Source organism: Gadus morhua, chromosome 18 (genome assembly GCF_902167405.1).
Source record: "Gadus morhua chromosome 18, gadMor3.0, whole genome shotgun sequence".
In the NCBI taxonomy this organism is placed as follows: Eukaryota; Metazoa; Chordata; class Actinopteri; order Gadiformes; family Gadidae; genus Gadus; species Gadus morhua.
The window spans coordinates 269,324-290,660 of NC_044065.1; the positions used below are offsets into that span (position 1 = coordinate 269,324).

The window sequence follows — 21,337 nt, forward strand, 5'->3', positions numbered from 1 at the left end:
GTCGTTTATATCAAATGAAACATGAGGGGCAACACTGTCGATATTTATCAAATAAAACAAAGGGGGTAACACTGTCCTTTTTTATCGGTCGTCATGAAAAAAACATTAGGGGTGACACTGTCGATACTTATCAATTAGTACATAGGGGGTAGGGGTAACACTGTCGTTTTTACCAAATGAAACATGAGGGGTGACAGTGTCGTTTTTCTTTGGTCCTCATGAAAAAACACATAAGGGGTAACACTGTTGTTTTTTATTGGTCGTCATGAAAAAAAACATAAGGGGTAGCACTGTTGTTTTTTATTGGTTGTCATGAAAAAAATCACAAGGGGTAACACTGTTGTTTTTTATTGGTCGTCATGAAAAAAACATAAGGGGTAACACTGTCGTTTTTTATTGGTCTTCATGAAAAACACATAAGGGGTAACACTGTCGAAATGTATCGAATAAAACATAGGGGGTAACACTGTCGTTTTTATCAAATGAAACATGAGGGGTGACACTGTCGTTTTTTATTGGTCATCATGAAAAAAAACATAAGGGGTAACACTGTTGTCTTTGTCAAATAAAATGTAAGGGGTAACACTGTCGTTTTTTATTGGTCGTCATGAAAAAAAACATAAGGGGTAACACTGTTGTTTTTTTATTGGTCGTCAAGAAAAAAACATAAGGGGTAACGCTGTCGTTTTTTTATTGGTCGTCATGAATAAAAACATAAGGGGTAACACTGTGTTTTTTTTATTGGTCGTCAAGAAAAAAACATAAGGGGTAACACTGTCATTTTTTTATTGGTCGTCATGAATAAAAACACAAGGAGTAACACTGTTGTTTTTTTATTGGTCGTCAAGAAAAAAACATAAGGGGTAACAATCGTTTTTTTATTGGTCGTCAAGAAAAAAACATAAGGGGTAACACTGTCGTTTTTTTATTGGTCGTCATGAATAAAAACATAAGGGGTAACACTGTTGTTTTTTATTGGTCGTCATGAAAAAAAACATAAGGGGTAACACTGTCGTTTTTTTATTGGTCGTCATGAACAAAAACATAAGGGGTAACACTGTTGTTTTTTTATTGGTCGTCAAGAAAAGACATAAGGGGTAACACTGCTGTTTTTTATTGGTCGTCATGAAAAAAAACAAAAGGGGTAACACTGTTGTCTTTGTCAAAAAGAATTTAAGGGGTAACACTGTCGTATTTTATTGGTCGTCAAGAAAAAAAAAACATTAAAAAAAGAAAGAAAAGTGTCCTTATCAAATAAAATATAAGGGGTAACACTGTCGTTTATATCAAATGAAACATGAGGGGCAACACTGTCGATAATTATCAAATAAAACAAAGGGGGTAACACTGTCTTTTTTTATCGGTCGTCATGAAAAAAACATTAGGGGTGACACTGTCGATACTTATCAATTAGTACATAGGGGGTAGGGGTAACACTGTCGTTTTTACCAAATGAAACATGAGGGGTGACAGTGTCGTTTTTCTTTGGTCGTCATGAAAAAACACATAAGGGGTAACACTGTTGTTTTTTATTGGTCGTCATGAAAAAAAACATAAGGGGTAGCACTGTTGTTTTTTATTGGTTGTCATGAAAAAAAACACAAGGGGTAACACTGTTGTTTTTTATTGGTCGTCATGAAAAAAACATAAGGGGTAACACTGTCGTTTTTTTATTGGTCTTCATGAAAAACATATAAGGGGTAACACTGTCGAAATGTATCGAATAAAACATAGGGGGTAACACTGTCGTTTTTATCAAATGAAACATGAGGGGTGACACTGTCGTTTTTTATTGGTCGTCATGAAAAAAAACATAAGGGGTAACACTGTTGTTTTTTCATTGGTCGTCAAGAAAAAAACATAAGGGGTAACAGTCGTTTTTTTATTGGTCGTCAAGAAAAAAACATAAGGGGTAACACTGTCGTTTTTTTATTGGTCGTCATGAATAAAAACATAAGGGGAAACACTGTTGTTTTTTATCGGTCGTCATGAAAAAAAACATAAGGGGTAACACTGTCGTTTTTTTATTGGTCGTCATGAAAAAAAACATAAGGGGTAACACTGTTGTTTTTTTATTGGTCGTCAAGAAAAAAACATAAGGGGTAACACTGTTGTTTTTATCAAAAGATACGTAAAGGGTAACACTGTCGTTCTTTATCTGTCATCATGAAAAACCCATAAGGGGTAACACTGTTGAAACGTAGAGAATAAAACATTGGGGGAAACACTGTTGTTTTTATCAAATGAAACATGAGGGGTGACAGTGTCGTTTTTCTTTGGTCGTCATGAAAAAACCATAAGGGGTAACACTGTTGTTTTTTATTGGTCGTCATGAAAAAAAACATAAGGGGTAACACTGTTGTTTTTTATTGGTCGTCATGAAAAAAAACATAAGGGGTAACACTGTTGTTTTTTTATTGGTCGTCAAGAAAAAAACATAAGGGGTAACACTGTCGTTTTTTATTGGTCGTCATGAATTAAAACATAAGGGGTAACACTGTTGTTTTTTATTGGTCGTCATGAAGAAAAACATAAGGGGTAACACTGATGTCTTTGTCAAATAGAATTTAAGGGGTAACACTGTCATATTTTATTGGTCGTCATGAAAGAAAAAACATTAAAAAAAAAAAGAAATGTGTCCTTGTCAAATAAAATATAAGGGGTAACACTGTCGATAATATATCAAATGAAACATGAGGGGTAACACTGTCGATATTTATCAAATAAAACAAAGGGGGTAACACTGTCCTTTTTCATCGGTCGTCATGAAAAAAACATAAGGGGTGATACAGTCGATATTTATCAATTAGTACATAGGGGGTAGGGGTAACACTGTCGTTTTTGCCAAATGAAACATAAGGGGTAACACTGTCGTTTTTCTTTGGTCGTCATGAAAAAACACATAAGGGGTAACACTGTTGTTTTTTATTGGTCGTCATGAATAAAAAACATAAGGCGTAACACTGTCGTTTTTTATTGGTCTTCATGAAAAACACATAAGGGGTAACACTGTAGAAATGTATCGAATAAAACATAGGGGGTAACACTGTCGTTTTTATCAAATGAAACATGAGGGGTGACACTGTCGTTTTTTATTGGTCGTCATGAAAAAAAACATAAGGGGTAACACTGTTGTTTTTTTATTGGTCGTCATGAAAAAAAACATAAGGGGTAACACTGTTGTCTTTGTCAAATAGAATTTAAGGGGTAACACTGTCGTATTTTATTGGTCGTCATGAAAAAAAAAACATTTAAAAAAAAAAAAGAATGTGTCCTTGTCAAATAAAATATAAGGGGTAACACTGTCGTTTATATCAAATGAAACATGAGGGGTAACACTGTCGATATTTATCAAATAAAACAAAGGGGGTAACACTGTCCTTTTTTATCGGTCGTCATGAAAAAAACATAAGGGGTGATACTGTCGATATTTATCAATTAGTGCATAGGGGGTAGGGGTAACACTGTCGTTTTTACCAAATGAAACATGAGGGGTGACAGTGTCGTTTTTCTTTGGTCGTCATGAAAAAACACATAAGGGGTAACACTGTTGTTTTTTATTGGTCGTCATGAAAAAAAACATAAGGGGTAGCACTGTTGTTTTTTATTGGTCGTCATGAAAAAAAACATAAGGGGTAACACTGTTGTTTTTTTATTGGTCGTCAAGAAAAAAACATAAGGGGTAACACTGTCGTTTTTTATTGGTCTTCATGAAAGACACATAAGGGGTAACACTGTCGAAATGTATTGAATAAAACATAGGGGGTAACACTGTCGTTTTTATCAAATGAAACATGAGGGGTGACGCTGTCGTTTTTTATTGGTCGTCAAGAAAAAAACATAAGGGGTAACAGTGTTGTTTTTTTATTGGTCGGCATGAATAAAAACCTAAGGGGTAACACTTGTTTTTTATTGGTCGTCATGAAAAAAAACATAAGGGGTAACACTGTTGTCTTTGTCAAATAGAACTTAAGGGGTAACACTGTCGTATTTTATTGGTCGTCATGAAAAAAAAAACATTTAAAAAAAAAAAAAAAAAAGTGTCCTTGTCAAATAAAATATAAGGGGTAACACTGTCGATATTTATCAAATAAAAAAAAGGGGGTAATACTGTTGTTTTTCATCAGTCATCATGGGAAAAAAACATAAGGGGTAACACTGTTGTCTTTGTCAAATAGAATTTAAGGGGTAACACTGTCGTATTTTATTGGTCGTCATGAAAAAAAAAACATTTAAAAAAAAAAAGAAATGTGTCCCTGTCAAATAAAATGTAAGGGGTAACACTGTTGTTTATATCAAATGAAACATGTGGGGTAATACTGTCGATATTTATCAAATAAAACAAAGGGGGTAACACCGTCCTTTTTTATCGGTCGTCATGAAAAAAACATAAGGAGTGATACTGTCGATATTTATCAATTAGTACATAGGGGGTAGGGGTAACACTGTCGTTTTTACCAAATGAAACATGAGGGGTGACAGTGTCGTTTTTCTTTGGTCCTCATGAAAAAACACATAAGGGGTAACACTGTTGTTTTTTATTGGTCGTCATGAATAAAAAACATAAGGGGTAGCACTCTTGTTTTTTATTGGTCGTCATGAAAAAAACAAGGGATAACACTGTTGTTTTTTATTGGTCGTCATGAAAAAACATAAGGGGTAACATTGTCGTTTTTTATTGGTCGTCATGAAAAAAAAACATAAGGGGTAACACTGTCGTTTTTTATTGGTCGTCATGAAAAAAAAACATAAGGGGTAACACTGTTGTCTTTGTCAAATAGAATATAAGGGGTAACACTGTTGTTTTTATCAAAAGATACGTAAAGGGTAACACTGTCATTCTTTATCTGTCGTCATGAAAAACCCATGAGGGGTAACACGGTCGAAATGTATCGAATAAAACATTTTTATTGGTCGTCATGAAAAAAAACATAAGGGGTAACACTGTCGATATTTATCAATTAGTACATAGGGGGTAACACTGTTGTCTTTGTCAAATAGAATATAAGGGGTAACACTGTTGTTTTTATCAAAAGATACGTGAAGGGTAACACTGTCATTCTTTATCTGTCGTCATGAAAAACCCATGAGGGGTAACACGGTCGAAATGTATCGAATAAAACATTTTTATTGGTCGTCATGAAAAAAAACATAAGGGGTAACACTGTCGATATTTATCAATTAGTACATAGGGGGTAACACTGTCGTTTTTATGAAATGAAACATGAGGGGTGACACTGTTGTTTTTCTTTGGTCGTCATGAAAAAAAACATAAGGGGTAGCACTGTTGTTTGTTTATTGGTGGTCGTGATAAAAAACATAAGGTGTAACACTGTTGTTTTTTATTGGTCGTCATGAAAAAAAACATAAGGGGTAACACTGTTGTTTTTTATTGGTCGTCATGAATAAAAACATAAGGGGTAACACTGTTGTCTTTGTCAAATAAAATGTACGGGGTAACACTGTCGTTTTTTATTGGTCGTCAAGAAAAAAACATAAGGGGTAACACTGTCGTTTTTTTATTGGTCGTCATGAATAAAAACATAAGGGGTAACACTGTTGTTTTTTATTGGTCGTCATAAAAAAAAACATAAGGGGTTACACTGTTGTCTTTGTCAAACATAATTTAAGGGGTAACACTGTCGTATTTTATTGGTCGTCATGAAAAAAAAAACATTAAAAAAAAAAAAAAGTGTCCTTGTCAAATGAAATATACGGGGTAACACTGTCGATATTTATTAAATAAAACAAAGGGGGTAACACTGTTGTTTTTCATCAGTCATCATGGGAAAAAAACATAAGGGGTATCACTGTCTTTTTTATCAAAAGATACGTGAAGGGTAAAACTGTCGTTCTTTATCTGTCTTCATGAATAACCCATAAGGGGTAACACTGTCGAAATGTATCGAATAAAACATAGGGGGTAACACTGTCGTTTTTATCAATTGAAACATGATGGGTGACAGTGTCGTTTTCCTTTGGTCGTCATGAAAAAACCATAAGGGGTAACACTGTTGTTTTTTATTGGTCGTCATGAAAAAAAAATAAGGGGTAACACTGTTGTTTTTTTATTGGTCGTCAAGAAAAAAAACATAGGGGGCAACACTGTCATTTTTTTATTGGTCGTCAAGAAAAAAACAAGGGGTAACACTGTCGTTTTTTTATTGGTCGTCATGAAAAAAAACATAAGGGGTAACACTGTTGTTTTTTATTCGTCGTCATGAAAAAAAACATAAGGGGTAACACTGTTGTTTTTTATTCGTCGTCATGAAAAAAAACATAAGGGGTAACTCTGTTGTTTTTTTATTGGTCGTCAAGAAAAAAACATAAGGGGTAACACTGTCGTTTTTTTATTGGTCGTCAAGAAAAAAAACATAGGGGGCAACACTGTCATTTTTTTATTGGTCGTCAAGAAAAAAAACATAAGGGGTAACACTGTTGTCTTTGTCAAACAGAATTTAAGGGGTAACACTGTCGTATTTTATTGGTCGTCATGAAAAAAAAAACATTAAAAAAAAAAAAAAAAGTGTCATTGTCAAATAAAATATAAGGGACATTAAAAAAAATTATCTACACTGTCGTTTATATCAATTGAAACATGAGAGGTAACACTGTCGTTTTTACCAAATGAAACATGAGGGGTGACAGTGTCGTTTTTCTTTGGTCGTCATGAAAAAACACATAAGGGGTAACACTGTCGTTTTTTATTGGTCTTCATGAAAAACACATAAGGGGTAACACTGTCGAAATGTATTGAATAAAACATAGGGGGTAACACTGTCGTTTTTATCAAATGAAACATGAGGGGTGACACTGTCGTTTTTTATTGGTCGTCATGAAAAAAAACATAAGGGGTAACACTGTTGTTTTTTTATTGGTCGTCAAGAAAAAAACATAAGGGGTAATGCTGTCGCTTTTTTATTGGTCGTCATGAAAAAAAACATAAGGGGTAACACTGTCGTATTTTATTGGTCGCCATGAAAAAAAAAACATTTTTGAAAAAAAGAAAATGTGTCCTTGTCAAATAAAATATAAGGGGTAACACTGTCGATATTTATCAAATAAAACAAAGGTGGTAACACTGTTGTTTTTCATCAGTCATCATGGGAAAAAAACATAAGGGGTATCACTGTCGTTTTTATCAAAAGATACGTAAAGGGTAACACTGTCGTTCTTTATCTGTCGTCATGAAAAACCCATAAGGGGTAACACTGTAGAAATGTATCGAATAAAACATAGGGGGTAACACTGTCGTTTTTATCAAATGAAACATGAGGGGTGACGGTGTCGTTTTTCTTTGGTCGTCATGAAAAAACCATAAGGGGTAACACTGTGGTTTTTTATTGGTCGTCATGAAAAAAAACATAAGGGGTAACGCTGTTGTTTTTTTATTGGTCGTCAAGAAAAAAACATAAGGGGTAACACTGTTGTTTTTTTATTGGTCGTCAAGAAAAAAACATAAGGGGTAACACTGTCGTTTTTTATTGGTCGTCATGAATAAAAACATAAGGGGTAACACTGTCGTTTTTTTATTGGTCGTCATGAATAAAAACATAAGGGGTAACAATGTTCTTTTTTATTGGTCGTCATGAAAAAAAACATAACCAATAAAATACTGTCGTATTTTATTGGTCGCCATGAAACATAACCAATAAAATACTGTCGTATTTTATTGGTCGCCATGAAAAAAAAAAACATTTTTGAAAAAAAGAAAATGTGTCCTTGTCAAATAAAATATAAGGGGCAACACTGTCGATATTTATCAAATAACACAAAGGTGGTAACACTGTCGTTTTTCTTTGGTCGTCATGAAAAAACCATAAGGGGTAACACTGTGGTTTTTTATTGGTCGTCATGAAAAAAAACATAAGGGGTAACACTGTGGTTTTTTCATTGGTCGTCAAGAAAAAAACATAAGGGGTAACACTGTTGTTTTTGTATTGGTCGTCATGAAAAAAAACATAAGGGTTAACACTGTCGTTTTTTATTGGTCATCATGAAAAAAAACATAAGGGGTAACACTGTCGTTTTTTTATTGGTCTTCATGAAAAAAAACATAAGGGGTAACACTGTTGTTTTTTTATTGGTCGTCAAGAAAAAAACATAAGGGGTAACGCTGTCGTTTTTTTATTGGTCGTCAAGAAAAAAACATAAGGGGTAACACTGTCGTTTTTTTATTGGTCGTCATGAATAAAAACATAAGGGGTAACACTGTGGTTTTTTATTGGTCATCATGAAAAAAAACATAGGGGGTAACACTGTTGTTTTTTATTGGTCTTCATGAAAAACACATAGGGGGTAACACTGTCGAAATGTATCGAATAAAACATAGGGGGTAACACTGTCGTTTTTACGAAATGAAACATGAGGGGTGACAGTGTCGTTTTTCTTTGGTCGTCGTGAAAAAACACATAAGGGGTAACACTGTTGTTTTTTTATTGGTCGTAATGAAAAAAAACATAAAGGGTAACAATGTCGTTTTTTATTGGTCGTCATAAAAAAAAACATAAGGGTTAACACTGTTGTTTTTTATTGGTCGTCATGAAAAAAAACACATTTGAAAAAAAAAAAAGATTTTCCTTGTCAAATAAAATATAAGGGGTAACACTGTTGTTTTTATCAAAAGATACGTAAAGGGTAACACTGTCATTCTTTATCTGTCGTCATGAAAAACCCATAAGGGGTAACACTGTCGAAATGTATCGAATAAAACATAGGGGGTAACACTGTCGTTTTTATCAAATGAAACATGAGGGGTGACACTGTCGATATTTATCAATTAAAACATAGGGGGTAACACTGTCGTTTTTATCAAAGGAAACATGAGGGGTGACACTGTTGTTTTTCTTTGGTCGTCATGAAAAAAACCATAAGGGGTAACACTGTTGTTTTTTATTGGTCGTCATGAATAAAAACATAAGGGGTAACACTGTTGTTTTTTATTGGTCGTCATGAAAAAAAACATAAGGGGTAACACTGTGCTTTTTTTATTGGTTGTCATGAAAAATAACATAAGGGGTAACTGTTGTTTTTTATTGGTCGTCATGTAAAATAACATAAGGGGTAACACTGTTGTTGTTTTTTGGTCGTCATGAATAAAAACATAAGGGGTAACACTGTTGTTTTTTATTGGTCGTCATGAAAAAAAACATAAGGGGTAACACTGTTGTCTTTGTCAAATAAAATATAAGGGGTAACACTGTTGTTTTTATCAAATGCAACCTAAAGGGTAACACGGTATAGAATAGAATAGAATAGAAACACACATGCACACACTCGCACATGCACACACACACACACACACACACACACACACACACACACACACACACACACACACACACACACACACACACACACACACACACACACACACACACACACACACACACACACACACACACACACACACAGGATCCGATCGGGATTTCCGTTGCGATGGGTTTCCTCCATCAGCGACTTATACAATAAACAAATTATGTAAAACAAAACCCCTCTTTCATTTTAAAAGTATGCAAATATGTTGAATAGGACTCCATCTTTTTTATACTTTTAAAATGTTCCTATATAGCCTATTTTATAGCTTACACACTGATATTTTAAAACAGGAATGCGATTTGCGAAATGCGAAATGCATCCTGGGATATTTAACGGTCCCAAGTCCACACCATGGACATATTGGGCTAGCCCCACCAATAACTAAAATAATCTCCGTCCACTTCAACAGAGAAACACTCTGAGCATGCGCATTTCAATGTTTCCAGTCCAATACACATTGCATTGGGCTGGTGGGGCTAGAGCCCCTCTTGCCCCTCCAGACGAACTCAGCCGGAAGAAGCAAGCCAGGGTCGACTTAACATTAAATAAACGAGCCAAACTTATTATTTTATAGTACTTTCTGGGGAGATTATTTTTTTTAAATATATATATATATATAAAAAGATATATATGTTCTATTTTTTATATATTTCCTTTTTTTCATTTTCATTTTCTTTTCTTTTTTTCTTGTGAGAGTAGCGACTTGCCCCTAATGACCAGTAGCCACTGGTCATTCTGACCTGTGACATTTAGAATTGTCGGTCCTCCTCATTTTTTTCCGGTCATTGACCGGTAATAACCGAAAACTGAAACTCTGCTATAAACCGGCCTAACTTTCACCGTCAACACCGAACCCCTTCTTCTTCGCACGGCTGTCAACATCCGAAACATACGCTAGTTAGATTTTCTCAAACAGCAGTTTCAAGTACGGGTAGCATAGAACTAACGTTAGCCAAGTGGGGGCTCCATGATTGCTAAATCTAATGAGAGAGGTAAAATTGCCATTAAGGAAGGAAAGCATAGTATGCCTTGCGACTGTGCTTCGCAGTATGCCTTGCGGAACCCAGTATGCCTTTCGAAACACCTCGTGATTGGTCGATGAAACGCTACCAGGAACGCCTAAAGGGCGTCCTTGTGTCATGACAGAAACGCCCAAGCCTGCAGCTGGACCCTTCTCGTAGGTTCACGATACAACCCCCCCCCCCCCCCCCCCCCCCCCCCTGAAGATAGTCTTGCCCGGGGCGTAACTGGACGTAGAACCGCCACTGGGCATCATCAACCTCTAACCTCTAACCTCCTCTGCTTCAATGACCGACGCTAACTGAAAGGAACGACTGAAGAATGAACATTCAATTAATTTAATTTTAAAAATCTCTATTTTAATGAGAAAATACAGTTGGTACACAGAGCATTTGCATTAACTACAGGAAGCCAGTGCATATTTATATATATATACAATATAAAACACAACTACAAGCAAGAAGGTTAAAAAAAATGTTATTGGTCGTTAAAACGATAAACGGAATTTAAAGAATGTTCACAGGAGCTCTTGTCACCGTGACAACCTGTCGACGTCAGGAGCTGCACCTTACAAAAGAGTTAAAAAAATAAATACTATAAAGATGTGTCTGTACTTTGAACCAGTTTTGTGGCCGGAGAAGGCACTCCTTGTATCACTAAGATATAAAAACAACTAGAATACACGGGACCACCCACGACGGTCATGATATATAAACAATAACTGGTAGAGCTGACGGTGTTGTGCTGGCGTCTCGGTGCTGCAGGACGATGTGCTCGAGTCAGGCTCTCACTTCATCTGGGCCTTCAACAACAGTTAGTGGGGTCAGCTCGGCAGGGTTAGGAAGGTACTGGAACAGGGAGACATTCAGGCTGAATGCTGCAGGATTCTTACAAAAATAGAACTACGTCACATTAAAAACAGGAGAAGGCCCGCCGTGATGTGTTTGGTTTCCTAGGATTCCCAGTGTGCTGAACGGGCTCACCCCTGTTCCCTTGAGCAACATGAACTCCTGATGTTCAGTCTGCAGGGGCCTGTTTCTACGAGGAGCCATTGTTCAGACGCTACATTCAAAAGGCTGTGATGTTCCCGCTGATGTCTGTTGGTCCCGGCCAGCGTCCCCCGCCACAGAGCTGGGGGGCCCCTGGCTCTGGGGGGCCCCATGCTGCCGGTGAGGTCCCAGGGGCCCCCTGGGTCCTCAGCGGCCTCCCGGGGCCCTGCTGCTGGTGGTGGTGGTGAGGAGGGCGAGTCGGGGGCCCCTGAAGAGACGTCCCTTCACTTCCTCTGAATGGTTTAGATTTCTAATATAAATGACGAGGTAGTCCGTCATAAACCATATATATATATATATATATATATATATATATATATATATATATATATATATATATATATATATATATATAAATATGTATATAGATACATATATATATACATATACATGTATACATATACTATAAAGGATAATTATACATATACTATAAAGCTTAAGTATATATTATAAAAGTGTTTCCTTGTCTCCGCGGTAACCTGAACTTGATGAGGATGATGATGATGAGGCTGTGGGTGAGAGGTTTCTCCTTCAGATCACATGATTACAGTCCATGTTCCATATGTTCATCAGGACGCTCCATGAGACCCTCTGGGGTCAGGCCTGGTACAGGGGGCCGGCCGTCTCCTCAATGGGCTCTGGGGACACAAGACAGGGCGTTACTCCCTGAACCCGCTGGCTCCTACGCCCTGAACTCCGTCAGCTCCTCCTACACCCTGAACACGTCAGCTCCTCCTACCCTGAACTCCGTCAGCTCCTCCTACCCTGAACTCCGTCAGCTCCTCCTACGCCCTGAACTCCGTCAGCTCCTCCTACACCCTGAACAAGTCAGCTCCTCCTACCCTGAACTCCGTCAGCTCCTCCTACCCTGAACTCCGTCAGCTCCTCCTACACCCTGAACTCCGTCAGCTCCTCCTACCCTGAACTCCGTCAGCTCCTCCTACACCCTGAACTCCGTCAGCTCCTCCTACCCTGAACTCCGTCAGCTCCTCCTACACCCTGAACTCCGTCAGCTCCTCCTACCCTGAACTCCGTCAGCTCCTCCTACCCTGAACTCCGTCAGCTCCTCCTACACCCTGAACTCCGTCAGCTCCTCCTACCCTGAACTCCGTCAGCTCCTCCTACCCTGAACTCCGTCAGCTCCTCCTACCCTGAACTCTGTCAGCTCCTCCTACACCCTGAACTCCGTCAGCTCCTCCTCCACCCTTTCTGATCCGGCTCAGCTCCCTCTCCACGCTCTCAGCCAGAGCCAGCCTGTTCCTCGTGCGGTGGTGACCTTCGACCCGGGCACTCACCCCGTAGCGGGCGTTTCTGCGCCCTGCGGCGATGCAGCGTCAGCCCGACCAGCAGGGCGGCGCCCAGGAGCACCACGGCCAGCACCGAGAAGCTGCTGATGGCGGCGAGACGCCACACATCAGACGTCTCCTCCATGTACACCCGGCCTGAGGACAGAGGGACAGACGGACGTGGTTGTGGACAGAGGGACAGACGGACAGAGGGACAGAGGGACAGACGGACGTGGTGGTGGACAGAGGGACAGACGGACGTGGTGGTGGACAGAGGGACAGACGGACGTGGTTGTGGACAGAGGGACAGAGGGACAGACGGGCGTGGTTGTGGACAGAGGGACAGAGGGGCGTGGTGGTGGACAGAGGGACAGAGGGGCGTGGTGGTGGACAGAGGGACAGAGGGGCGTGGTGGTGGACAGAGGGACAGAGGGGCGTGGTGGTGGACAGAGGGACAGAGGGACAGACGGGCGTGGTTGTGGACAGAGGGACAGAGGGGCGTGGTTGTGGACAGAGGGACAGAGGGGCGTGGTTGTGGACAGAGGGACAGACGGGCGTGGTTGTGGACAGAGGGACAGAGGGGCGTGGTTGTGGACAGAGGGACAGAGGGGCGTGGTTGTGGACCGTGGACACGCCTCCCCCGCGGGCGGGAACCAGAGCCAGCGGGCGCTGAATGCATCCGTCAGCGGGGGCCTCAACACACCCTGATGGCTCCACATAAACATTTCATGCAGCCTGAACCGGGTAAATGCTTACATGTGTTGCATGATGGGGTCTTGGGGTATTGCTTGCATGACGCACATGGCACACACATTTCCAAATCCGAATTCCAGAACTGGGAACTGCTGCACTGGCCTGCAGAGAGAAACGCAATGGAAAGGCGCTGTTAGCTCATGTCATGGAGGTCCCATGAGTCACGGCTCTGGACGCCCCGACCGTCACGACGCCGGCCGTCGGGTTTCCATAGCGCCGCAGCACTCCTCCTCCGCCTTGTGGAGCCAGGTCAGCCGGGAGGAGAAGGAAGAACAAACAGGAGGACAGAGCGGACCAGGAAGAAAACGGGATCGCTGCGCAGCGCAGGTCCCGGGAGACCCCAGCAGATGGTTTGGAGAACGAGAGAACACAATAACAGGTCCTCTGGAAAACACAGAGACAAACTGGGAAACACAGAGACAAACTGGGAAACACAAGGAGACAAACTGGGAAACACAGAGACAAACTGGGAAACACAAGGAGACAAACTGGGAAACACAAGGAGACAAACTGGGAAACACAAGGAGACAAACTGGGAAACACAGAGACAAACTGGGAAACACAGAGACAAACTGGGAAACACAGAGACAAACTGGGAAACACAAGGAGACAAACTGGGAAACACAAGGAGACAAACTGGGAAACACAGAGACAAACTGGGAAACACAGAGACAAACTGGGAAACACAAGGAGACAAACTGGGAAACCAAGGAGACAAACTGGGAAACACAAGGAGACAAACTGGGAAACACAAGGAGACAAACTGGGAAACACAGAGACAAACTGGGAAACACAAGGAGACAAACTGGGAAACACAAGGAGACAAACTGGAAAACACAGAGACAAACTGGGAAACACAGAGACAAACTGGGAAACACAAGGAGACAAACTGGGAAACACAGAGACAAACTGGGAAAAACAAGGAGACAAACTGGGAAACACAAGGAGACAAACTGGGAAACACAAGGAGACAAACTGGGAAACACAGAGACAAACTGGGAAACACAGAGACAAACTGGGAAACACAGAGACAAACTGGGAAACACAAGGAGACAAACTGGGAAACACAAGGAGACAAACTGGGAAACACAAGGAGACAAACTGGGAAACACAAGGAGACAAACTGGGAAACACAAGGAGACAAACTGGGAAACACAAGGAGACAAACTGGGAAACACAAGGAGACAAACTGGGAAACACAAGGAGACAAACTGGGAAACACAGAGACAAACTGGGAAACACAGAGACAAACTGGGAAACACAGAGACAAACTGGGAAACACAAGGAGACAAACTGGGAAACACAAGGAGACAAACTGGGAAACACAGAGACAAACTGGGAAACACAGAGACAAACTGGGAAACACAAGGAGACAAACTGGGAAACACAGAGACAAACTGGGAAACACAAGGAGACAAACTGGGAAACACAAGGAGACAAACTGGGAAACACAGAGACAAACTGGGAAACACAAGGAGACAAACTGGGAAACACAAGGAGACAAACTGGGAAACACAGAGACAAACTGGGAAACACAGAGACAAACTGGGAAACACAAGGAGACAAACTGGGAAACACAGAGAAAAACTGGGAAACACAGAGACAAACTGGGAAACACAAGGAGACAAACTGGGAAACACAAGAAGACAAACTGGGAAACACAGAGACAAACTGGGAAACACAGAGACAAACTGGGAAACACAAGGAGACAAACTGGGAAGCACAGAGACAAACTGGGAAACACAGAGACAAACTGGGAAACACAAGGAGACAAACTGGGAAACACAGAGACAAACTGGGAAACACAGAGACAAACTGGGAAACACAAGGAGACAAACTGGGAAACACAAGGAGACAAACTGGGAAACACAGAGACAAACTGGGAAACACAGAGACAAACTGGGAAACGCAAGGAGACAAACTGGGAAACACAAGGAGACAAACTGGGAAACACAGAGACAAACTGGGAAACACAGAGACAAACTGGGAAACACAGAGACAAACTGGGAAACACAAAGACAAACTGGGAAACACAAGGAGACAAACTGGGAAACACAGAGACAAACTGGGAAACACAGAGACAAACTGGGAAACACAGAGACAAACTGGGAAACACAGAGACAAACTGGGAAACACAAGGAGACAAACTGGGAAACACAGAGACAAACTGGGAAACACAGAGACAAACTGGGAAACACAGAGACAAACTGGGAAACACAGAGACAAACTGGGAAACACAGAGACAAACTGGGAAACACAAGGAGACGAACTGGGAAACACAAGGAGACAAACTTGAAAAGACCAGGAGACAAACTGGGAAACACAAGGAGACAAACTGGGACGCTTGTGAGTGGGACTCAGAGAGCGAGAAAACAAAGCCAAACTTCAGAGAAAAAAACAACGCTGGTTTCCGCTGCTTGTGAAATCGAGACGGGAAAGTCCTCGCTGAGGCCGACTTTCACACAATGAGACTCCGGCTCTGATGTGGTGGCAAAGACATGCATCAACACACACACTCATCACATTGTGTGAGAACGGCCGCGCTCGTGCGTGTGTGTGTGTGTGTGTGTGTGTGTGTGTGTGTGTGTGTGTGTGTGTGTGTGTGTGTGTGTGTGTGTGTGTGTGTGTGTGTGTGTGTGTGTGTGTGTGTTCTCGCTATGGTTTCCTGGTGAATGCTCTTGAAGATTGTATAGACGTGACACCAGACAATAATCAGATGTGGTCGATGGTATCTCCCTGAAGGGAGCCGCAGTCACACCAAGAACCAGCCGGTCACAACAAGAACCAGCCAGTCACACCAAGAACCAGCCGGTCACACCAAGAACCAGCCAGTCACACCAAGAACCAGCCGGTCACACCAAGAACCAGCCAGTCACACCAAGAACCAGCCGGTCACACCAAGAACCAGCCAGTCACACCATGAACCAGCCGGTCACCAGCCCCCCCCCCCTTCCCCCTGCCCTTGGTCTGACACAAGAGAGAGAATCAGCCTCAGTCTACGGGACACAATGGAGGCCATGTCTCCTAAGGGAGGCAAGGCCCTTCCTAGGTGATAAGAGAGGAAGTGACCTCAGAGCCGCCCGGTTAAAGGTCCAGGCTCCTTCTTAGACGAGAGGAGCCTGGAACCCGGTTCTTCACCTGGAACCCGTTCCTTCACATGGAACCCGGTTCTTCATGGGGAACCCGGCTCCTCTCGTAGAACCCGTCTCCTCACGTAGAACCCGGTTCCTCGCGTAGAACCCGGCTCCTCACGTAGAACCCGGCTCCTCACGTAGAACCCGGCTCCTCACGTAGAACCCGGCTCTTCACAAGCATTCGGGCCGTGTGAGGCGGGGGTATTTCTCAATAGTTTGGCCGCCGTCTGGAGTTGTTCATGGTAAGATGGATGTGATTAGCAGCAACACAATGACATCAGGGATCCTGAGGGCAGGAATTAAAACCAGCGGTTGAATAGCGGAGTGTGAACCAGGGGGGGGGGGGGGGGGGGGGGGGGGGGGGGCGGGGGGGCCATCCTGTCTTCACTGCTCACACCGTGGAACGGGTTCATTTGAAACAGAACTCGTAGTGGGGATATTAATTAAAAGGCCAGTTGTTTCCAAAACAAGGATCCAGCATTAATGTGTGCTTCACGTTTGTCAGCCTGGAAGAGGATCCGAGTTCTTGTGTCTGACGAGCCTCCGAGCAATGACTAGAGCAGCCAGCGATCAAAGACCTCAGCTTCCTGCAGGATGACAACATGAGAGCTGTGGCCGCAATAGCAAACATCTTCCTGGAGTTTACATCTCCTGGATAAAACTGTTTGAAGTATTAATGGAAACTGAAATATCTAATGGGAGAATAACTTTAGAGTGCAACCACAGATATGCACAAGAAAAAGTACCTTTTCTTCTGAGAAAATAAAGGCTAGCCTTGCTGACCGTTGGCTGAGATGACCAACCAGAGCACCTTTCAAATCAAAACAATCCTTGTTTCCACATAGTGGCGCCCAATAAAAGAATGCATTTCTACTCCCTATTCAACCAAGCAGATCTGAATAATTTGCTTCCACAGCTGAATAGGAGAAATCCAATCCTGTACCTGTGATGTCACATCCGTGGGACGCCGGCTCAATTCAAACAGGCTTCCTATTTTCATAGCGCTATCAGAGCAGCTCGACGCCCCACAGAGGAGAGGGTATTGGAGCAGTTCCTCAGGGTCGAGATAGAAGTGTCCTGTTGAGAACCCTGAGACCACTTAGAATATTTCAATCCAGATGCTGAATTATACTGTTGAGAGCTGTTCATATTATTATTATTATCTAACCTTCTGTGTAATCTAAGGAAAGGGAAAAGGAAAGAACTTCAGAACTCCTAACTAAATCACTGACTGCATGGGCTCGAAATCAGGATCTGATGACATTGTTTGAAAATGTCATTTCAATGTTTAAAGTGGAAATGTTTCAAGACGTGACCGCAAATAAGGTTAGTGGAACATGAATGGAACAGAAGACTAAAGGTTGTTCAGCGCTAAAGAACCCTACAGTATGGCAGTGTTCCCTTAGAAAGATCTCAACACTTTGTCTCTTAAAGAATGTCCCTGTTTAGAGTGAACCTGTGCATCTGCTAAATAACCACCTTACCCTAACCCTAACCTTACTTTAACCCTAAACTTAACCTTTACCCTAACCCTGACCCCAGCGCCTGACAGATGGTCTTAGTGGTTCCTAAAGGTTCAATTCCCTGTTTAGTGAAGGCGGTCCGATTGATCAGATAATGGCCAGCGAGTTGAGCAGTGACTGTCAGACAGAACCGAACCCTAACCCTAACCCTAACCCATACCCTAATCTCACCTTTTACCCAAAGAGCTGGAGTGGACAAAATACCAGAACATTTCGCAGTTTTAAGGAAACCGAGGCAGAAGTCAGAGAGATACAGTCCGACTAGATTAATACCTACAGAACCTCTGAGAGATACAGTCCTACTAGATAAACACCTACAGAACGTCAGAGAGATAACAGTCCTACTAGATTAATACCTACAGAACCTCTGAGAGATACAGTCCTACTAGATTAATACCTACAGAACGTCTAAGAGATAGTCATACTAGATAAATACCTACAGAACCTCAGAGATACAGTCCTACTAGATAAACACCTACAGAACGTCAGAGAGATACAGTCCTACTAGATAAACTTTTACAGAAGTCAGAGAGATACAGTCCGACTTGATAAATACCTAGGGAACGTCAGAGAGATAAAGTCCTACTAGATAAACACCTACAGAACGTCAGAGAGATACAGTCCTACTAGATTAATACCGACAGAACGTCTAAGAGATAGTCATACTAGATAAATACCTACAGAACCTCTGAGAGATACAGTCCTACTAGATTAAAACCTACAGAACCTCTGAGAGACACAGTCCTACTAGATAAATACCTAGGGAACGTCTGAGAGGTATTTTGAGGCATAGATGATATTTGCTCTGAGTGAAGCGCTCAGATGACTGTTGTTTGCTTGTAGGAACGTGGAACCGGACCTCGTCTAACGCTCATAAACAGATCAGGGAATGGAGGAGAACCTTCTAGTTCTCTGCTTTGTTTATGTTCCTACAGGAACTCCTTGCTGATTTTGTTGCTGATTTTCTTCTACAATCCAACGTGGCCGCGTTCTGAGTAAGACTGACAGCCGGGAGGAAGAAAAGGATCCTTCATATCTCCAGAATAATAATAATAATAATAACAATGGACTATGATACTGGTCAGGGTTACTGGTCCCCTCACAGGGTAACTGGTCAGGGTTACTGGTCAAGTGGTAACTGGTCCCCTAACAGGGTTAATGGTCCCCTAACATGGTTACTGGTCCCCTAACAGGGTTATTGGTCAGAGTTACTGGTCCCCTAACAGGGTTACTGGTCCCCTAACAGGGTTATTGGTCAGAGTTACTGGTCCCCTAACAGGGTTACTGGTCCCCTAACAGGGTTATTGGTCAGAGTTACTGGTTCCCTAACAGGGTTATTGGTCAAGGTTACTGGCTCCCTAACAGGGTTACTGGTCCCCTAACAGGGTTATTGGTCAGATTTAGTGGTTCCCTAACAGGGTTACTGGTCAGGGTTACTGGTCCCCTAACAAGGCAGGGCTGCGGTGAATTCAGGAGATCGGAATGCGGAACCGGTGGCCGTGAGGCTGCGGAGGAAGCGGCTCGAGCGGCTCGTTATCGGAGGCGCTCGTGAGCAGGACGTCCCGTGAGGCAGACAACTCCTCGAACATATACTTTGTAAAACTTGATAGGACATGATATTACATCCCAATATTATCAGATAAATTCCTCATACAATCCTGCATGAACGTTTATTTTTTTTGTAAAGATATTTTCTAAGAACTAAAATAAATATTAAAATCAAAACTTTTGTACTTACTCTTCTGCGCGTGGACTCCAGAGAAGTTGGCCGCCGCCGCCATGATAAGTCCGAGCAGGGCGCAGACGGCGCTGGGAGCCATGATGTTCAGGTTCCTCTAGGTTCCTCTGGTTCCACCATGGAGGAGAACATGAGAGTGAGTCACGCGCTCTGCGCCTCGCTTTAATAGACACACCCACGCGCCCCCGCCAATGACTCATTTCCTATGAAGTCTCCGCGGGTCTCCGGGAGGCTCGCGGGCTGAACGCTGCCGTGTTCGCGCTAGTTTAACCAGTTATGGTACTTAACTTAAAGTTCCGTTTTAGAACCAGAAAGTCTGTGGTGGTTCATCATTTCAGACATTTATATTGTTTTATTTTCTTTAAGAGCCCACTCCGCCCCGGGGTCTCGCGGCTACGCTCTTCTAGAGCTGCACGAGCTGCAGTCTGGAAGTGATGAAGGTCTCATGTTTTGACCACGCCTGGTGACGTCATCCATACACTCACTGGTGGGTCCGGGACCGACGAGCCAGAGACCCACCAGAGAGAAACCACAGGGACCCGGGACCCGGACAACTTAATAAGTTACGTTTACGGTCTGGTCCAACAGACACCTACACTACGGGTGTGGGAGCACCTATACTATATGTTATAGATAATATATTATAATATATGGCTGTAATCAGCGCGAGGCAAATATGCGAGACGGATGGTCGCGTGAGCACTAACGTCATCAGGCGCTTGGCCCCCTTTAGCACCTCTGGCCCCCCCGGGGAGATAGCACACACAGAGACCTCTGCCCCCCACCCCACACACAGACCTCAGGCCCCCCCAGGGGAGACACCTCACACACACACACACACACACACACCTCTGCCCCCCCCCCACACACACACACACAGTCTACCCCCCCCCCACCCAACACACAGAGACCTCTGCCCCCCCCCCCCCCATCCTTTTTATACTTTCTATACTTCTAGGTCTATACCTCCTTCTATATGTCTAGTTCTATACAGCTAGGTCTATACCTCTCCTTCAATATGTCTAGTTCTATACCTCTCCTATACATCTAGTTCTATACCTCTCCTTCTATACTTCCTCTCGTTCTTTGGGTTCTTTCCTCATGTCCTCTCTCCTGGTTCCTCGCGGACTTCCTTTCCCATAACGTCGCCCCCCCGCTGGCCCCGCCCACCAGGGAGTCACTGCTTCAATTACGGAACACGACGATGTTGTTACGGCGAGCAGATGTTTTTCTGCTCGATGTCACGGATAACCTTTATTAAAGGGTCTCGGCTAAGGACGCCCAGATGAGACCACTTTCCACTGGAGCGAGTGCAGCATGAGCTGCAGATGTTGTGCAAACTCTCCCACGGTTTCCATGGCTACGGGATGAACACACACGGACGAGCCCAAGGTGATCCACACGCTCCGCTGACCAGGGGCCAAAGTAAACTGACGTCACGCTCTCGGCGGACACGGACCCCCCACAGAGCGGTGACGTCATCAGTCCTTAAACAGGACCTTGTTTTTCTCCGTGT

At 42.5% G+C, this 21,337-nt stretch overlaps 1 protein-coding gene across 2 annotated transcripts; it reads right to left on the bottom strand.

The window, feature by feature from the left end:
- Nucleotides 1–10,675: 10,675 nt before the first annotated feature.
- Nucleotides 10,676–20,554, bottom strand: si:rp71-1c10.7 (tumor necrosis factor receptor superfamily member 12A). Of its 2 annotated transcripts, XR_003973797.1 has the most exons (5): nucleotides 19,822–20,554; nucleotides 13,430–13,528; nucleotides 12,683–12,829; nucleotides 11,867–12,025; nucleotides 10,676–11,637 (listed from the first exon to the last, which is right to left on the bottom strand). XR_003973797.1 is itself a non-coding variant. In XM_030339634.1 (4 exons), exons 1-4 carry the CDS (start codon nucleotides 19,901–19,903, stop codon nucleotides 11,985–11,987), a joined length of 369 nt encoding a protein of 122 aa, XP_030195494.1. In that variant the 5' UTR covers nucleotides 19,904–20,553; the 3' UTR covers nucleotides 11,709–11,984. The 2 variants fall into 2 exon arrangements, 1 of the variants encoding a protein (XP_030195494.1); XM_030339634.1 differs by lacking the exon at nucleotides 10,676–11,637 and having other exon boundaries at nucleotides 11,709–12,025; nucleotides 19,822–20,553.
- Nucleotides 20,555–21,337: the final 783 nt, after the last annotated feature.

Bases quoted from the DNA above. Each gene is read 5' to 3' on its own strand.
- si:rp71-1c10.7 (XM_030339634.1), bottom strand. From the start codon at position 19,903: ATGGCTCCCAGCGCCGTCTGCGCCCTGCTCGGACTTATCATGGCGGCG. The intron at 12,830-13,429 runs GTAAGCATTTAC...CTCTGTCCTCAG, and splicing joins GACCCCATCATGCAACACAT to GCCGGGTGTACATGGAGGAG. The intron at 12,026-12,682 runs GTGAGTGCCCGG...TTGTGTCCCCAG, and splicing joins GCAGAAACGCCCGCTACGGG to AGCCCATTGAGGAGACGGCC.